Genomic DNA, 19,120 nt, shown 5'->3' with positions numbered 1-19,120 from the left:
TCATCAAGGGAGGAAACTTCTCGGGTGGTCACAACCCCTCAAGGGGGCTTACAAGGGGAGAACCTCCCCTCTTAAAAAAAAATAATAACATTTTCAAATGGGGACACAAGCTATGGCGTATCGAGCATTTCTGAAAAGTATTTTAATCGTGAATCCTTGCAGTACGCAAAAGCCCTATTGTTATGTACTTTGCAAGATAAAAGATCGAGGCACAGAAAGAGTATACGAAATAAGATGAGAACAAAGTTTCTTTTTTTTTTATAAAAAAATTTAATTTCTGCAAATAATGTTCAACAAGCCATTTCGAACAAATTGAGAGGTTAATTACAAATACATGCAACTCAGGTTGAGGCTAAGAGAGTAAAAAAATTAAGTATAATTACGAGTATTTCAAAAGGAGTATTTAAGAAAGTTCCTCTAAGAATTCAAAGAGTTTTAAATGCAGTTAAAACTATTGACACAACAACGAAGTCAACAGCATATTTTGCTCAAGTTTGTTCAGTCCATGATTAATCTGGAGGGAGGGGGTGGTTAAAATGTGCAAGGTGTGTAAAATTTTAAAAATTGGATTTAGGACCCATTGTCCTTCTCTGGAACAAAATTTGAAGTTTGCCAAGATTTGTTTTATTTTAAGAGGGGGATATTTAAGACAAATCTGTCCACTGTCTAACCTCAGGGGAATCACTTCAACGATTGATAGAGATAAAAGTAAATTTTGTGAAAATTTTTACTGTGCAACAAACAAAGTGTGGTAACACCTTGTCCAGCATCTTACTAGTCCAGCTGCGTACAACTAATCGCTTCATAGTTAAAATAATTGGTTGAATTTTATTCAATGCACGACAAAATTAAGAACAAATTAGATGTAAGGCTAGAAATTCTAAATAGTAATTTTTTTTAAGACAGATTAGGATCATGATTTTTCCTCCACTTTTTTGTTACTCCTTCAGAAAAATTTGCTTATGTTGTTGGCATCTTTGTAACCTCATATACAATAATAAACACATGCTAGAAGAGAGCATAGCAATGAAAGGAATAATTACCAGCCTCAGAATCAATAAAATATGTTGGAAAGATAAAAAGATTGACCTCCATCTTGTTGTAAGGTTAGTTATCATCAGAAAAATGTGATGGAAAATTATGCTAGAAGTACATACATTGTAGAGAGCATTATTTAACAAACTCTAAAAATTACCGGGTGCTTTTCTAATTGAGATAAGATCGGAAGTCCTTTGCACACAGGATAAATCACCATAAAAAAAGGCTAAATTATTTTGTCACTCAAAAGAGGGAGGCAGTCTTTCAAACAATAAAGATTTTACGTAAATCATTTTTAGTCTGGTAAAACTAATTGGAATGACAGGTAAGAGTATTCTACAGCTTTACTGATCAATTCAACGCTGTTTTTATTCTTTGTAACAGTACTGATCATATTTACTAGATAATATTACATAAGAATAGAACTGAGAGAGATGAGAGTAAAAACCAGTCAATGTAAAAGTATGATGAACTATCATTAAAAGTACGCAATAAAATTGCCTTAAAAACTATATTCACAGTCAAGTTTTACAATGTATAAATTAATAACTCAGAAAATAAAATGGCAAAAATTGATTCAAAAGGTATACAAAAAAATACTGGCGTTTAGCATAAGGTACCTGGATTTCAACCGGGATTAAGTTGTGATGATCACCGAGTTTCCTGAGAGTGATGAGAAAACATAAAAATATTACTGTTTTTTCAGGACATTCATCAAGTGTGAAAACTGAGTCCTTAGAAGATACGAGTCAGTTTCATGGAAGTATTTCGTGAGGTCATTGATAATATCTCTTAACTTCGGTAAATCAGAGCATGACTCCACATTCAATAACTTGTAAAAAACAGGCTCCCAGATATCCCGTCGTGAGTATCTTGGAAAAGCGCTGGAGAGATTCCACACCCCGTTAATCTTAACGGTTTGCATGTATTTTGCCATGATGAGCAAGTAAACCGTTCCTGCTATACCAAAATAATCAGTCTGGTAAGTCCAACGTTTGCCGTCTTTCATTTCATTGCAGGTAAAACCATCAGTTTCCACGACAGTGGAGAAAGTGGTGCCTTCAGGGAGCAAAGTCATGTCGATGCTACGGCCAAAGTCAATCAGCTGAATGGAGGGCTCCTCAAACGACTGCGACAAACCAGAGCGTAGAACAAAGTTGTCGGGCTTCACATCACCATGAATTATCTTGCAGCTGTGTAAGTGATCGATTATGTCCAAGATTTGGATAGTAAGGTGGAGAACAACACCCAGAGGTAACATTTTGTTCTGAAAAATGAATACTGTAATTACCAGACATGTTCGGATTTATTTTTAACAAAGTTTGGTTTCAAAGAGAAGGATAGTGGCCTGTCGTAAAAACAGGAAGAATAAGAAATAGAACAAAATAAAGCGCATTCTGTCATTGTGTCTTTATATTTTTAAACACTGAATCAGACATAACTACTTAGCTCAGATTATTCTTCACAAAAATAATTATGCAAAATGAAGTTACTTTTTGGACTCAATGAGACTGATGCCTGGCAAACAGATATGACTGAGTAGGCTTTTTTTACGATTCTATTTTTACCCTTCATTTCTTAAATGATCACTTTCCTTTCCTCAAGTTCATTTATTTTTTCAGCCCATGTGCCAGATTATTGGGTGTTGAAGTTTTTCTTGCGTTTGAGAAAAATTGATGTTTAATATTTATAAAAATATGGCCTAACAGGGCACTGAATGTTAAAATTTTTAGAAATACGAAGGATAACAGATAAACTGAACCTAGAGGCATTTCAAATTTGAAACTTAATATGACAGCAATATGATTAGTGAGAGAAGCTTCATTCAACGGTCTCTTTTGATAAGTGATTTGCTTGAGCTTTAAAAACCAAGTCAATCAACGTTGGTCAATTTCATTGGACACAGAAACCAATTAAGAGACTTTTACTGTATGGAAGTGCATTTACAGATGATATAACACTATATTTTGCAAAGTTTTGCAGCTCATTTCATATCCATCTTAAATTTCAAAGAAAATGAAGGCAGTGAAATACATATGACAAAAGAAAAGCTCAGATAACCTGATCAAAGATTGGGAGGTGGATTATTTTCGTTATTCCTACATTCAACCAAGAGTTCATGGCCACCGGGCACCTTAACGGCTGTCATATTTTTTTGCTTTTGTGTTTTCTGAAACTGGTTACGGCGATGTGGCCATCTAAACTGTTACATTTCGTTTCCGTTTATTTTGTCATTCATTACATATTTTTCCTTGTGCTTCCTGTAATATCTTATTGAAAATTGATAGCATGAATGTAATTTTAGATAAATACTTACAGTGACTACTTTGTTCACATTCACAATATTCAACAAACTGCCATACTGCGCCCATTCAGAGACTAAAATGCTGCCATTATTGAAAAAGAATGCAGTATCTGGATTCATGAAGCCCTTTGCCTAGAAAGGACAAGAGAAAAATGATTAGAGCTGAGGGAAAAATAAGAAGACAAACTATGAATTGATAAATCAAATCAGAAGATTTAAAGTGTCATTAGAGGACTTTGATGATTCATTAGGTTGTTTTACTCTTTGACATTGGAAACTGAAAAGATAATTTTCATCAAAGTTCTATTCTGCCATACTTCAGAAAAACGTTGCATTATGTCTTTATAATAATAGACACGGACGCAAAGTGGCACCACCTGACTGGCAGCTCTTGATTGATCACTTGAAAGAATGGGAAGGACCTTAAAATGGGTCTTGAAAATAAGAATTTTGAATGTAGTAGCTTCAAAATTTTATATTTGCCGCAAAAGCAAGATGACCATTGGGTGTTCATTGCAGAACTGCGATTAAGATCACATATTTTTTGCTATATCAAGGCAGTTAGTACATCTAGAGCAAAAAATGGTCATCATGATGAAATTTTGAGCAAAAGGCAGTATTTCAAATAAGAAGATTATCAAATCCCTGCTTCTCTGTCAGAAAAAATTGTGCTAGAATAAACTTTTTCTCTCCAATTTTTTACACATACTGAGGCAAAACGTTCTGTACACGGACTTTTAAATTTTACCAACTATTTACAAATAAAACCGGAAATATTCTGAAAAATGTACAAATATTTGTCATTCTTTTGGAGGCAACTAAATGCAGTGTATCTTCTCTCAGGCATTATATGAAATTATAAATTGTCTTCGAAAACATAAAACCAAAAATAGTAAATTTGAATATCGGTACAGTGTTTCTCCATAGCACTGAAAAACTGTTAATGGTAATATTGCTTCCTGTTCAGCCATGTATTCAATATTGAAATAATATTTACTAATAAAAATATATTAGAGCAATCTGCTATGAGGGTGGCTCCTTCAAAATACGAACATAGAGAATTAAAGTAATATGCAGCATGTTTATGACTTAACAGCTTGCCACCCCTCACACTTCATGACTTTCATGGCTAGAGGTGACACTATCAGTCACCATCATGAGGGATTAAAGCCCCTCAGCAACTACCCAAAATCTAGGAGAAGAAGGGCAGGGGAAGTTTCTGACAGGCAGTATGTCATTCATAGATGGATAGGGAACAGAGAAAAATATAAAAATGGATTGACAGTTATTCTTGACTTGAATGATTGGTTATATTGTTCGAGGGAAGATTAATGAATTTTGGAAAATCACGGTGATACATACTATATTTTTACTGTTCAGCCGGTGTTGGATCTCTTTACAAATATACCATTCCCATGGACATGCAGGTTTCTGAACTTTCAACGCAACATTTTGTCGGCCGTAAGTGGCTTTTACTACTCTTGCATATGAGCCTTTTCCAATTTCTCCGATGATGGAATAAGTTTCATCATCTGAAAAAAATTAAACAAGTCAATATTAAGATTAGTCAAAAAGGCATATTAACATAGTTGACAAACAAATTTTTTAAAGATAAATTCACACCTTCATTTTTAGGTAACCAACTCTGAAGTTTGTTTGTCGACTTTTTAGACAAGTTTACATTAGAGAGGGGAGCTCCAGGTTTTTCACCTTAATGTTTCTTTTTTCCATTTTTTTTTTCCTGCCACCTCTGTTCACATATCTACTTTTCTGGCAAACTGGGGTGAGAAAGGGGAGGGGGCAATGGCCCCCTTTATTTAGTTTTTCGACACATTTGCCTGAGGAATCAGTTGCCTGGAGGAAAAGTGGCTTTTTTTGGTACGACCCTGGGTCAAGATATTATTTTTGTTTTTGAGACGATGTGCTCTGAACTGTTGGATGTTGTTATAACAATTGTTGTTAATTTCCAATATGCCAAGGCAAAAACGAGTAAATAAGATGTTTGATATCTTTAGTCTGTGGATTCATCCGCTGTTCAACAAATACAAGGGCTAAACTGAGTATATTCCCGAACAACAGTATCTTTTGCAATCACTGGCAGCACCATTCAGAACCTGCTCAGAGCGGCAAAACAGTCTGCCAGTTCAGATTTTATGGTACCATAAATCCCATTCCAAATCATATATTCCTCGGGTCTCATACACGTCCAATTTGATTTTAATACAAAGAATACCTAAATTTAACGAAGATTGTTTTACATTTATCATACAAAACAGTATTACCTAGTGTGATAGTTGAGGACTGCTTCAGAACAGGAACTGCTCCTTCAATTCGGCACAATCCAATTTCATGATGCCGCCTTGGGAAATGTATTTTCTTAGCTAGTAGTTTTTCGATTAACTCTTCAGAGAATGGATTAATATCTTCTGGTAAACTTATTTCGAGGTACTTTATACTTTCTTGAAGGTCTTTAACATCTTCTTCTTCAAGCATTTCTTTTCCTGGAACAAGAGTCATATTGGATAAAAATGTTAGGAATTCCAGTGGGAAATTGTTCTAGAGAACAATAAAAGTTAATCTGAGGTTGTTATATTGTGTGGAGGTATGCATGTGTTAAAAAAATTACTGTATAGCAGATAATTTTAAGTTTTAGCAGCGTTTTGGCAGTACCCTTTGAACTTGAAGGATGGCTTTTTGACAGAAAATTTAAGAATCACTTTTAAGTATAAAAATATGTTGCAATGCTTGGCTATTTTGTCTAATTTTGAGTTCTACACGGGTTATTTTCAGAAATCAGAATCAACAGGAGTGGACGTTTGCAGGAATAATGAAATAGGTAGCATATGATCAAGTTTCGATATCTGAGAGAAATATAACTTTATATGAACTTTTATTAGGATGTTTCGATCTCAAACTTTTAAATACACAATTGCAACATGTTTCTACTTTCTGAGAATCCCACTTTTTTTAGGCGTCCTATTAAAACTTGCGCCAAAGACAAGAATGAAACACCACAAACCTGGCAAGTTTGATACAAATCAAAAGAATCTCAGATTCATCTTAAAATTATAGATCACACAGCTAATTTAATAAAACAATCATAGCACATTACAACATTCAAAGGGTACATTCAAATTATTATTTTGACTCTGGTAATAAGATACAAGCAGAGAGCAAATAACTCAAGTTTAGGAGAATTTTGATCCAGGGAGCTGTTTAAGGTAAAAGTCACTCATCAGAGGCATGGCGTGCTTTGCGATATATCGATTGATACACCACTCAAACCTATGAAAAAAGATCGATTATCAGGGCGTTCGCAGCGAACACCTTAGTAATCGATTCTTTACCATAGCTTTAAATGGCGAGATATCGATAATCGATCATTCACGCCACGCCACTGTCACTCATGCCATTCTTTGGATTATGCGAAGACTCCTAGAACATTCACTGAGACATTCAGCTACTTGCGATCGGTTTGTAGGGTTTAATAATTTATCCGAGCGTATCAGTTTACCTTTGAGGCATTTTTGTTTTCTCTTCGGTCACTTTAACTTACCGAATGCCGATTTACTTTCCCGCTCTCTGATGGTCATAAGACTTCTACGTTCACAGCTGTACATGGAAGATAAAGTACGGATTCCAGAGCTGGCAGAGCTTCCTGAGGAACTGCTATAGCGCTCTTTTGATGCTTCTAGTATCATACTTAGATTATCATTCTCCATAGCTTTTTTCTGTTCAGTCGTGGGATAGTTGAAATCTCCTAAATATGAGCTGCAAAAAAAAGTGACGATAGAAAATTCGTAAATGCATAAATTTACACCTAAGCGGCTAATTGATTAGATTTTTTCGTTTGACTATGTTGTGTTGTAATACATAAATAAACAACTAAACCATGCTACAATGTGGCTGTTTACTTTTAGAGTCAGTTTTTAGCATTTAACGTCTCAAAATTGCCTAGGCATATTTGACTTGGTATGGATGGACAACTAAGCAAACTTCTTAGGGAAAAGTGGAGAACTTTTATCTGACGACCAACCAAATTCAGTAAAATTTCCAGGCAGACTTTATTGGTTATTAATCCTAAAATGAAAAACTCATAGCAGTTTTGAAAAATGCCAAACTTAGACTCAAATGCAAAAAGTGATTAAATTAAAACCGTTTAACGCCTTTTATGGATGGGTTTTGTGGCCGTAGGTCACTACTATTTTCCGAGGCCATTTTGCTGCCTTGCACAAAATTCGTTCACACGCTTCTTGTTTACAGCTTCTCAAGGCTTTTAACCTACTGACCTGTTGATACATTTCTCAAAGCTCTAGTATTACTTGTAACAGCAACTGACTAGACAAAATGAGGAAAACTTTCGATTCTTAGAAATTTCTCAACCCTTCCTCATTCAAGGGCCTTTTCATGTTTCAAGTGCTCCGCAGGCAAGTGATCAAATGTTTTTTTGCTTACCCGCTCAAGAATATTTCGGTGGATTCTTTCCATAATGTATAATATGGCCACATTAGATGGGATAAAGATTACTGGTCAGCAATCACCTGTCTTACTGATACAGAGTAATCATCAAAAAATAGAGGATGGCGGAAAAAATGTCAAATTTTTATATAATGACAAAATTTAGAGGCATTGAATTACTTACAAGAAAGAGGTGTGGTTTGGGATGGGAGGTTTTTTTCTAAAGCCCTCCTGATAAATTGGTTTCAGGAATTGGAAAGATAGTGCTGTAAAATTACAGTTTTCTCAAAGCATTCCAAAATTTTAAACTTACCCATTAATTGCTTGACTTGAATGAGGTGTCCTCGGCTTGAAATTTGAGGTCATTGGCGTTGAGGAGGGTAGCTCAAAACAAAAAGCTTTGGTATTGCAGGTCATATTACATGTCATGTTGGTGCGGTCCAAAAACTGGAAAAATACAAGGCCCTGGATGAGATGTTTGAGAAGACAGCAGAATACCAATAATACTGGAGCAGCATATTTTGAATGCACCAAAAAGTTCAGTCGCAAATTCAGGGCACAAAAAAAAAATAACTAAATGGGTAACTAACTAACTAACTATGGGTGCATAACTAATGCAAGTCACAGGGTGGACCACGAGACAAGGTACCTATGAAAAAGGTTAAGCATTCTGATTATGTTTATATACATATACAACACTCGTATAGCGCATTCTGGCTCTCTGTGACACTCCCATGCAACATGCGCCTATCTTTCCATAGGTTATTGGGCAACTGACATAGTGAAATTTCATCATCAATGCCCTGCCACCAGATTTCCTCTTCAAAATTCTCTGATTTGCCCAATGAATATAACTGAAATTTACTGCCAACAAAGATATTAATAGTTTCATTCAGCATTGGTTATAAAAAATTAGAATTTCCCGCTCGCATGAAAAACAAGAGTACTTGATTCAAATCTTGCTATTGTAAGTGTATGTAAATCAAATGTAAATTGAAGGCCAACTGGGGTCTTCCAGACAGAAAACAAACCTGGTCGTTATCATTTTCCTCTTCATTATCATTGTTTTCTTCCATGACAGGAATATCAGCAGCAGGCACTAGTGTTCCTGAAAGTCGCCTCTTTTCAGTGGAAACGGTATAATCTACAGGCGAGTTGTTCTCTTTCCCGTCAGCCTCTTGCAGAGGATCTTGAGTGTGAGGTGAGGGGATATAAGGAAGTTTCAACGGTTCTTTTGGCTCTGGAGCAGGTGCAGGCTCATCTGTGAAAACGGTGAACTGAAGTCCAGCATCTTTTGAACCACCTGCTTTATTTGCGGGTTCCTCTTCTTCATCAACATACAAAGAAAATGCTGGTTTTGTTGGTTTAACTGGAGCGGGGACTTTGAAATCATCGTCATCTGTGTAGACCTCAATGCTGGCTGGTGCTGGTTTTGGCTCAGGAAATTTTGGCTCTGCAAATGAAAGTTTTGATGAGCAAAGTTTTCAAGATTACACCCAATAAAGAAATTTTTCACTCAATGACATGCTAAGCAAAGCTTTGATACGGACAAAAAATGAGGATTACAGTTTTTCCCTCTTTTTGTTTCCCGTAAACACATTGGTAAAATTCATGTGCATGATTAAACAGGATTATTCACTTCACGAAGAGATTTTTGACCTGTCATTCACAATATTTCATTATTATTCAATGGTACTATCTCATTTAACCATTAACATTCTTGATCTTTTAGAAAATTCATCAAGGTGTGCCATTGTAATGAAGTGGAAATTTATTTTTCTTTTGAATGTTTTTCTTAAAATTTTCATGGAATCTCTAGAGGAAGCCTCTACATTCCATCAACCTAGCTGCTCAAAAATTGAAAAAAACATTCAAAACTATACTTATCATATCTTAAAAAATCATGAAATAAGACTGACGCTTCTTCTACCAGTCTAAACATCGCTAGCAATCCAAGATTTAGCGTTTTCAGCTTACCTGATTTTTTGGTTGAAGAATGCATCCCAACAAACCAACTCATACATAATACGAAGTCTAAAGAAAGATATTAGATAGACACATGGAAAAAAAAATACTCACTAGATGTTGCAGGACTCTTCCACATTTCTGCTACAACATTCATGGCTTCTCTTGTGTTTATGGTAAAGGACTGATGGTTGATGGAAATATCCGGAGGGAACATTTTACCTCCCCCAAACTGCAAGTAAAAATCACTCGATTCTTGAATATGTATAATAGAAACAGGCACTGCTACAAATAGGTTGATTAGATTTGATTCTGAACTTAAGTAGAAAGGTTTTTTTTTGCATAAATGCCTTCAAATGCCGTCACTTGCATGTATTCAAAAACTGTTTAAGAAAAAGTTAATGAATTTTAAAGTACAGCGCATGGATAAAAAGAAATTTTAACAGAACAAATATTTGGCAAACCTTCTCTGATGAATCATTGTTTGTCAAGGAACATGGAAAAGTCATTAAAGAAATTATTTCAATGCTAGTGTCTCTATTACTCACACCTCAGCAAGTATTATTGGTTCGGACTGATGACACTTCATCTGTACATCATAACTATGACAAGGAATAGAATCTTGGAAAACTCAAGCTTTTTTGTGTACTCATATAAAATTATAAGCTAAGTTAAAAAAATTAAAAATCACTCACTCTATTAGCAGGATCTTTATTTTCATTAGCTTTCAATTTTGGTTTATCCATGTAAACTCCAGGTCCTTTGAACTCATTACTCATGTTTCCTCTCTCATTGTTATCGGAAATTTTTGGTCCGCTGCAATTAAACCCTTCTCTGAAACTACATTTTTCACTGTCATGAGTATTGTCAGCCGCGAAAGAACTTCCAAAGGAATTGCCATTGGTGGAATTGAAACTGCGAGCTTCTAATGCTTGCATTTCTATTCTCCCTGAAAAAAATGTTAAAATATGGTTTTCATTTATTCATTGAATTCCTGACAGGCGTATCCTGCACATGATCAAAACTAAGCTATTCATTTATCAGATTTTGGAGGGCCCAACAAATTTATTGGATGGTGAAATTTATTGATCTAAAATTATAAATTCTAGCAGAAATATGCACAGATCTTTTAAATTGAACCTTAATGGCAGAAAAAAAAAAATTACATTTTGTTTGCTGATAATTGCAATTGAAAGTTGAGGTAGAAAACACACTGCTTTCATTAATGCGATTCTTTACTTTCCCTTTGTTGTGATACAATACATTGCAACAGTATGCTCTTTGTGCCATCTTTATCTTTACAGCACTAACATAATTTGTCACTGATGAACTCTACAGTGCTGCCCATTTAGTTTCTAAAATTTCGGGATTAACAAAATTGCTGTCTCTGCCATTGAGGAGCCCTGAAATTTGACGAATTTCAACATTTTTCGAAATTTGGTACCTACTTTGGGAAACAGTGAATCAAGGCTCTACCTATACAAGACAAAATAAAAGTAGCCAGGTTCCGATAACACCCTATTTAATGTTTCAACAGATGTGCAGAACATACGATGATAATTAGAAACACGAATGCATTTGACGTATATGATGACCTCGAGTTAGGATATAGGTATACAAGAAAACGTCTATAATTAGGACAGATTTTACTGGAGCCAACCTGACTGCATTTCACTTAACCTAATTTTATTCTCATGCTTTATTTTTACTTTCTCACTCTCCTAAGGTAGAGGAAGTATTTTAAACTTAGAACTAAACTACTTGACGCTTTTAAGCTTTCTATGAATTTATTCTGGATTATGAAGAATATTGTCATAAAATTCCATGTTCCAGTGTTACTTAGTTCTTTGTCTAAAAATTGAAATATCACAGAAAATCAGGCCACATCTGACGTAGTTAGGCTCATTTAGGTTAAATCTGCCTATTTGAGAATCAGAAGAAAAAAAAAACAACCTGAGAATATGACACGAGAAAAAAGGATACTTACGTTTCATATACAGGGCAGCTCTTATTTCCTCAAACTGGACCTCTTTAGTGCCGGCATAAATCTGCGAATAATATCAAATTTGAAAGATAAAATAAGGCAGTTTAAACTGAACAGAGAAAGACTTCGAAATGTTCTTCATAACAAAGAATCAATATAAAACGGGTCTCATTTAGGTATAAAGACTTTTCAGGTCATCATTACTCAAGACTACATAATTCTTTTTTAAACAATGCTTGGATTTCTAAAAAATACCAAGACCAGTGTCTTAGTATCATGAGTCACATCATAGCAATCAAAGTTGAGTATGAAGATTGACATCCTCCACTTTACAGGCATGACCTTAAATATTAGTACAGAGATCAACATTAAACAAAACTTCCCTTACATATTAGGAACTACTTTGTTCAGTAGTGATTTAAGTTTTAATGAGGTTAACAGAGTTTCCGTACCTTATCTTTGCAATACATGGGTTTCTTGGTTGGATCTGGTGGCTCGAAAATAGCAATTGGACAAGAGAATGTTTCTGCTTTGCGTGTTTTCAATGCGCCTGGGACTTGTGACATCATTTCTCGGTTTGGAATCAAGGCTTCAGGATCTTGATGAACTTGAATAATGAAAGGAAAAAATCAAGAGTAAGATGATGAGTTATAAATAAGGGAAGTGATATAAGAATGACCAAAGAACTCTTTCATTAGGATGAAACAGCGAAACTTCGGATGATTGCAGGCAGTGCAATACATTATCAGCACCGTAAATTATTTTGTTAATAAAAAAACATTCCTTCCCTACAATTTCCCTATTTTTTTATTTTTGAGAACTTATTGCCAAAAAAAGAAAAAACTTATCCTCTGCGAAGTTAAGGACGGATTGGTACTCAGTCTTTGGTTACCTTGAAAAGATGGTGTAGATGGAGCTTTTGGAACGTGTTTTTTCATACCATATCCTTGCTTGTTCCAAGGGCCTGCTGCTAATTTGTTTTCCTTGTTGATAGTTGCACTTTTTGGTAAATCATGATCAACCTTGTTCATTTTCTTAAGACCACTTAAAGGATCACAATTTTCATCCTGAAAATGAGCAGTAAAATTTTGAAGAAAAATCATGTCAGCATTGTATCGTTTTTGGGCTTTCACTGAGGTGATGATTCACAACGAGAGTGATGCTTTAAAATATCATTTCTAGATTATCTCAATTAGTGAGTCTACATTACACTGTGCACAAAACTGATATTAAGAAAGTTTTAAACCAATTTTAGTGTATTGTGATTACAGGAGGTGATGGTCAATTAAGATTTGGCTGCCATTTTACTCATGTTATTTGATGATGTTACTTAGTGTGACACCCTTAAATTTCTAACTGGGAAAAGAGAGCACAGTAAAGCAAATTAGATTAAAATACCAGCCAGAAAAGTGCAGAGGAGCACTAACTTTTCCTCTACTCTCTTTAAAAGTCGGTTGTGTGAGAGATTTGCAGTGCGATAGAAAATTTACTAACGGTATAAACTTGGATTCCTCCGGATTTGACGTTAAGTTTTTGAGTTTGTGCAAGGGGATTCATCATGACAGTCCCTGGCTGAACTCGGCTCACTCGGGTACTTCCGACTGTTTTCTTTAACTTTGACAGGGCTTGTCTGGAGTGATCTGCAGCTGGCTGGTCCTCTTGAGCATTGACTCCTCCACCCAACATACGACGACCGACACTCAACTGGAATTGTCTAAAATTTTCATTTTTCAATTAATGTGAGATACGACATTTATTTGATCACTGATTGTTTGACGAGACTTATCATGGAATATTGATGGAAAGGTCATAAATTTTAGATAGAAGTCTCCAGGCAAGCAAGGGGAAAAGGCAGAATTTTACTGCGGCCATCTTATATACCTAGGCATCAAATGATGGTTGGTGCCAATGTCTGAATTACCTTTGCAGCTGAGTAAATGTACTGAGCTTTAGTGAAGTCTGAGTAACGGCTAGCACCTGAGAATGTAAGCTGCCAGTCAGAATGGCTTCAGCTTTCATTTTAAACAGAATACATTTAAAGAAAAATATGTAAATAGCTTACTTGCGACAAAAAGAGGATCCTACATGGAAAACATGAGAACCGGCTAAGTGCCGTCATTATCTGATATGATGTTCTTTACGACCTCCTGAGCACGATGCACTTTTGAAAATCAAACTTCCTTTGTCCCAATATCAGGAAAATCAGGGTTAATAAGTGAATTTTTTGGCATTCTAACATGCTTTCTTAGTGGAAATGTAACACTGTCACTATTGTGTAGAAGCTATGCCGCACACTGTAATCCTTTGGAGAAATTAGATTATTTTCATCTGTTTTACCTTCCTCGCTATCGAGGAAACAAAAGCTTCCTACAATCACCAGTCAGACGTTGCAACATTACTACTAAATACATAACACATGTAAAAATGCTGAACAATTGGACGGAGTTAAACAGAAAGGAACCAAGCCACATCGGGATCGAACCGAGAAAAAGAGGCTTAAAGTTTAGCTCCTGCATAAGACTCAATGTAAAAGTTAATCTTCAAGTTCAATTTCTGCAAAATTTGCTCCAACAAAAACTTTGAATTTTTGGCGATAGATAGTAGAGAAGTGGTTGAGTTCAAAACCACTCATAACTCAATTTTTTCCAAAATGTGGGTTGGTTCCTTTCTGCTTAACTCAGTCCAATTCACTTTTCAACCCCTATTTTGTACGTCTCGAAAGAGGAACACAAAAAATGTATTTATATACACTAGTTGATGCTTTTAAAGAGTGTAGTGAATGCAACACAAAAGAATTCAAGATTTGGGGACCTCAATAGAAGTGACAGATTTCTCTGATATTAACCAAGAGTCAGTCTTAATACCTGGATTTTATTTTGCAGAAAAGGACGAACTTCATGTGATACTGAGGATGAATTATCCTCACGTTAATTAATGGTTAGCTTGTTAATTAACTAGAAACTTACTACCCCTCTGAAAATTTGTTCCTAGAATTAAACCAACACAAAAACAAACAGGGCGAAAAACTTAAACATAGCTCTTTGAAATAAATACATGGAATGCTTACATTTGAGCTTGTTGTAAATCATCGAATGGTTCAGCTTGATTTTTTAATCCTAACTGGTAGATTTGATTGGCACGTTTGAAATCTTGGTTCTTGTCTAATTCATCAGCCCAAGATTTATAGAGGAGAGCACATTTGGTTCCAAGACCTTCACTGTAGACTAGCTGGTATATCTCAAGAGGGTTCGGTAGAGAATCAATCTGAGAAAAAAATCACACAGTAAAATTTAAGACACACAGTAAGAATGTAGATATGCAGATATCAATTGAAAACACAGGAAAATGCGGAAACAAGACTAAAATACAAAATACAAAGGCAGGACATTTCGATACCTTACAGCACCATTATCAACTGTTAAAATAGAATTAAAAATAAAAAAGAAATTAAAATAAAAACCAGCAAACGGCGTTACATGGTGAACTTGGTATTGAAATGAGACTGCAGTGATAACAGAATAAACGACAAGGTACGTTATGCAACAAACATCGAAAAACGAGAGAAAACTGATCACTGATGATTAAGAAAGTAAATTGCACGGGCGGCCGCCAGGCGGCAGCAGTTTACGGCGTGCGAAACAAGCCGAAATAGAAGTGTTTTCCACTATGCAGATATCATTGGATGTATCCTCGTATTCTCATTTGATCCATTACTAAAAATGAAAGGTTGGGAAAGGGAGGGAGTGTTCCCTGAGAGCAAACATAAAGAGGAAGTCTTGGAGGACTAAAATTTAATGCAGAAGCTCTAACTAAGGCTCCTGGTTTAACCTTCTGACAGGAAATTTTTTTTACATGAAAGCCCTGAAAAATAGAGGCATACTTAGGTCTTGTTACTTTTGGATTCTCACATTAAATTATAATAAATTTTTGTATAAAATTAAATCATTTACATACTAGACTGATGTACGATCTGTTATGATTTATAATTATGAAGTTTCAAAAAGCCTTCTGACTTCAAGGTGTCTCCTAAAACAGGCTGGCCAAAAGTCAGTACTTTTACAGTACTTTTGCAGTACATTCCCAAGAAATTCAGTACCTCCTCATAGGAGAAATTCAGTACTTTTTCAGTACCTCCAATTGACGTGATTCGAAAATTTTCGAAAATTTGAATTTTTTGCTCAAATTGCGACAAAAATTCTGGACCTTCTCTCAAATTCTGCACTTTTTCAGTACTTCCAGACTGCCCTTACAGAATTAGTAATATATCCGGACTTTCCGGACTTAAAAGCACCCTGGATTTGGGAAAATTTTTAGCTTTCTTTATAAGTATTTTATTGAAGGCTTCAGCACAACTACATAGGTAACATAACATTCTATAATTTTTGCTGGAGCACTTGTACTTGTTTTTATGGAAAACTAATGACCTCTGTAAGTGGGAAAAGAATCATCATAGGGGCTTCTACAATTTTGCGCTGAAATTTACAGGCAAAATATTAAAAATACTCCCTACTGAAAATTATGAAACACTGACTTACATATTTAATCATGAGTTGAACAAATCTTGGATCTTGTTTGTACTTTTCATCATCCTTGAATCTAGTTAGGGTATCTTCTAAGAGAGGAATCAAATTACTTTCAGGTCCATGTTTTGGATAACTTTGTTCAATCCACGACACATACTCATAGCGGGGTCCAAGAGGGTCATCTCCTTCATACATTCGAATCAATAACTCATACTGCCTGATAAGAGACAAAAAGGGCAAAATATAATAATTGTTTTCGACCTTAATTATGCTTTATTCATAGTATGTTTGTTCTCATTTTTGTTTTAGAGACAGTCTAAAAAATGTCTTTGGGTACTTAGCATAGTAATAATCAGTTGTAAGTAGTAACAAGATATTTTTTTCTTTGGTATGAGACCATGTTCACTTTGATTTCTCAGTTTAAAATTTTGTTTATTGAGCAGCATTTTTTGCCATTGGCTTGGAAATCAAAATTTTATCCTAGCAAAACATATTTACTTGTGTACCTTCGTTCAACATGATGAATGCACAATTTTGACAGGTTCCTTTCTTTTTTTATTAACTATCTCATTTCAATTACTACACAAGTGATAATCTTGCACATTCAGTTGGTGCCCCATTCCCCTCAGCCCTTACTGTGCGATCAGCTTGAGGCAACCGTCATTGGGGACCATTAAACTCGAATTGCCTAGCCGAGAATTGAACTCGGGACCTCCTGGTTTTAGAGCCAGTGCTAGAATCACTATAACACAGGAGGCCAACACATTGGGAACGCAGGAAGTGCTTTAATCAAAAACTTGGAATCATAGATGATTGACGGAGCAATTGTTTGAATTTTATTTGAATGGCATACTAGCAAATCTGGAAAGCTCTCCTGGGATCACTGAAAAATTTTCAAAGCATCTGAACTGCAATTCCTTTTTTTTCCTACCCGGATGACAACTGATTTCAGGAATGAAAAATAATCAATTTTATTGGATCAAATTTGAGTTCATACTCTCTTTCTGCTGCTAATTTTTGCTGAAGCTCCTGGTTGGTTTGAGCTTGCAAGGCTGTTCCTAGCTGAACTGCTTTGCGTCCTTGTTTCAGAGGTTGGATATTTTCTTTGGATAAATCTAAGGCATCCGTTGTATCCATGTTTGCTTTCAGTCACCTAAAACATAAATACAAAATTCTTCATTCTTCTAACTGGCCAGAGGAAAATTTATAGCCGGTATTGCTGCAATAAAATCCACCTTCAAAAATTTAAAGATTAAGCGGCGAGGGTTGTCAACTGGTAGATTTGATTATCGTATTTAAAATCTCCATTCTTAGACAATTCATTAGCTTAAGATAAATCGAGAAGAAGATATATCTGGCTTCAAAACTTGGACTGTACATTAGTGGATATGTTGAAAGAGGATTGGGCTGAGAGTGAAAATGAGGAACGAACTCAAAGTTTTCAGACAGTGGTAAAATTCAGGTTTTAGGGCAAGAAATAAACGTTGTTCCCTGCGTACAAAATGCGCCATTTAAGTAACACACTTTAAGACTGCAACACAGGATCTGCAATCTTGATTCTTGCGTTTACTTTTCAAGCAAAAATTATGTCAAACAATTTTCTGACGCAGTCTAAAAATGCGAAAATTTATGTGGCGTGGACTCTACTTAGATACTTCATTCTTATTCCCCACAGAGCGAACCTTGGTAATTTGCCTTGTGCTTTAAATATTATCCAATAGCTCCTGTAGTAAGATTGTTGATCATCAGTGCTCTCATCCCATCAACACTGACAGCATGTGGTGGTTCTGAGTACATGTCAAAAGAGAGCGTGTAAAACCAGGTACTTAGTGGGGGGTAGTAGCAACATACTTAAATTAAGGAAAGTATGATTTTTCCATGATGCAAAAAGAAAAGATTGAGTATGTGTAAACTCAAATAATTTTTGATTTATTTGTCTGTGGCAGGCTGTGCAAAGGGAGTACGGACTGCAGTTCTGCTACAGAACCGTGAGAATGAAGACAACAGATTTCATCATGAAGTTTGTAAGTATCCAAAAAAGCCCGAGATCAAAAAAGTTGTGTTGTAAATAGAATCCAAAGAGAGGCTGGACAAGAATCTTAGGATTTTTAATGCTCCGTGCCAGCATCAGAAGTAAACATTCAATGGATGAATTATACCAAACAACTAATTTTCAGGCTTCAGCAGAAATGTCGTGTGACTGAGTGATGTTCTAACTGCATTTTAACTATGATGCTCCCGGAGGAAATTAGGACACTCCACAAGAAAGTTGAGGGAACGTTTGATCCTAAGCGTTTACTAAGCGATCTAAGGAGGCAAACCTAACTTGGGGGAGGACTGAAAATTAGAGAAATCCGGAAAATGTGGTGAAGTAGGAAAACAGTGAAAGACACTCACCCAACATTCACTGTCATAAAACCTGCATTGATGATCGTAAACTTGGACTTGGAATAAAGATACTAACAATTGCTAAAGAAAATTACTGCAACAATAAAAAAAATCTTCAAGAAACTTTGTGATTCTGATTCTGTGATAGAATAATGAAAAAAGGCCAAGATTAAGATTTACCGTCTGTTGAAGAAAATGCTGAAACGGTAACGGTCGAAATTTGTAAACACGGGACTTCGGGCTTACGTCACGCTTGAATATATCGCAGAATGTAGCACGTGATTGGCTAACTTCAGTTTCATATTGAAAATGAGCCAATCAGAATCAGATCTACTTTGTGCGGCTTTTGTTCTGTCGATAACAATCGATAGTACGACGATATATCGAATGCCTACAGTCATTATCAGTTTGTTTTTATCAAGACCAATCCACACAGGTCAGTCATTGCGCAGCTTTTTT

General features: G+C 35.5%; 1 protein-coding gene across 1 annotated transcript; it reads right to left on the bottom strand.

The window, feature by feature from the left end:
- Positions 1–246: 246 nt before the first annotated feature.
- On the bottom strand, positions 247–18,865 carry LOC109035068 (mitotic checkpoint serine/threonine-protein kinase BUB1). The gene is made up of 17 exons (XM_019048546.2): positions 18,671–18,865; positions 17,271–17,426; positions 16,286–16,490; positions 14,818–15,014; positions 13,245–13,464; positions 12,643–12,817; positions 12,203–12,357; positions 11,754–11,814; positions 10,462–10,715; positions 9,881–9,998; positions 8,833–9,254; positions 8,115–8,248; positions 6,900–7,114; positions 5,626–5,844; positions 4,706–4,875; positions 3,356–3,475; positions 247–2,305 (listed from the first exon to the last, which is right to left on the bottom strand). Exons 2-17 carry the CDS (start codon positions 17,408–17,410, stop codon positions 1,730–1,732), a joined length of 3,381 nt encoding a protein of 1,126 aa, XP_018904091.2. The 5' UTR covers positions 17,411–17,426; positions 18,671–18,865; the 3' UTR covers positions 247–1,729.
- Positions 18,866–19,120: the final 255 nt, after the last annotated feature.

The sequence above is a fragment of the Bemisia tabaci genome, chromosome 3, assembly GCF_918797505.1.
Source record: "Bemisia tabaci chromosome 3, PGI_BMITA_v3".
Lineage (NCBI taxonomy): Eukaryota > Metazoa > Arthropoda > Insecta > Hemiptera > Aleyrodidae > Bemisia > Bemisia tabaci.
The sequence above is the reverse complement of the archived record's forward strand: the minus strand, read 5'-3'. Positions and strand labels throughout refer to the sequence as shown.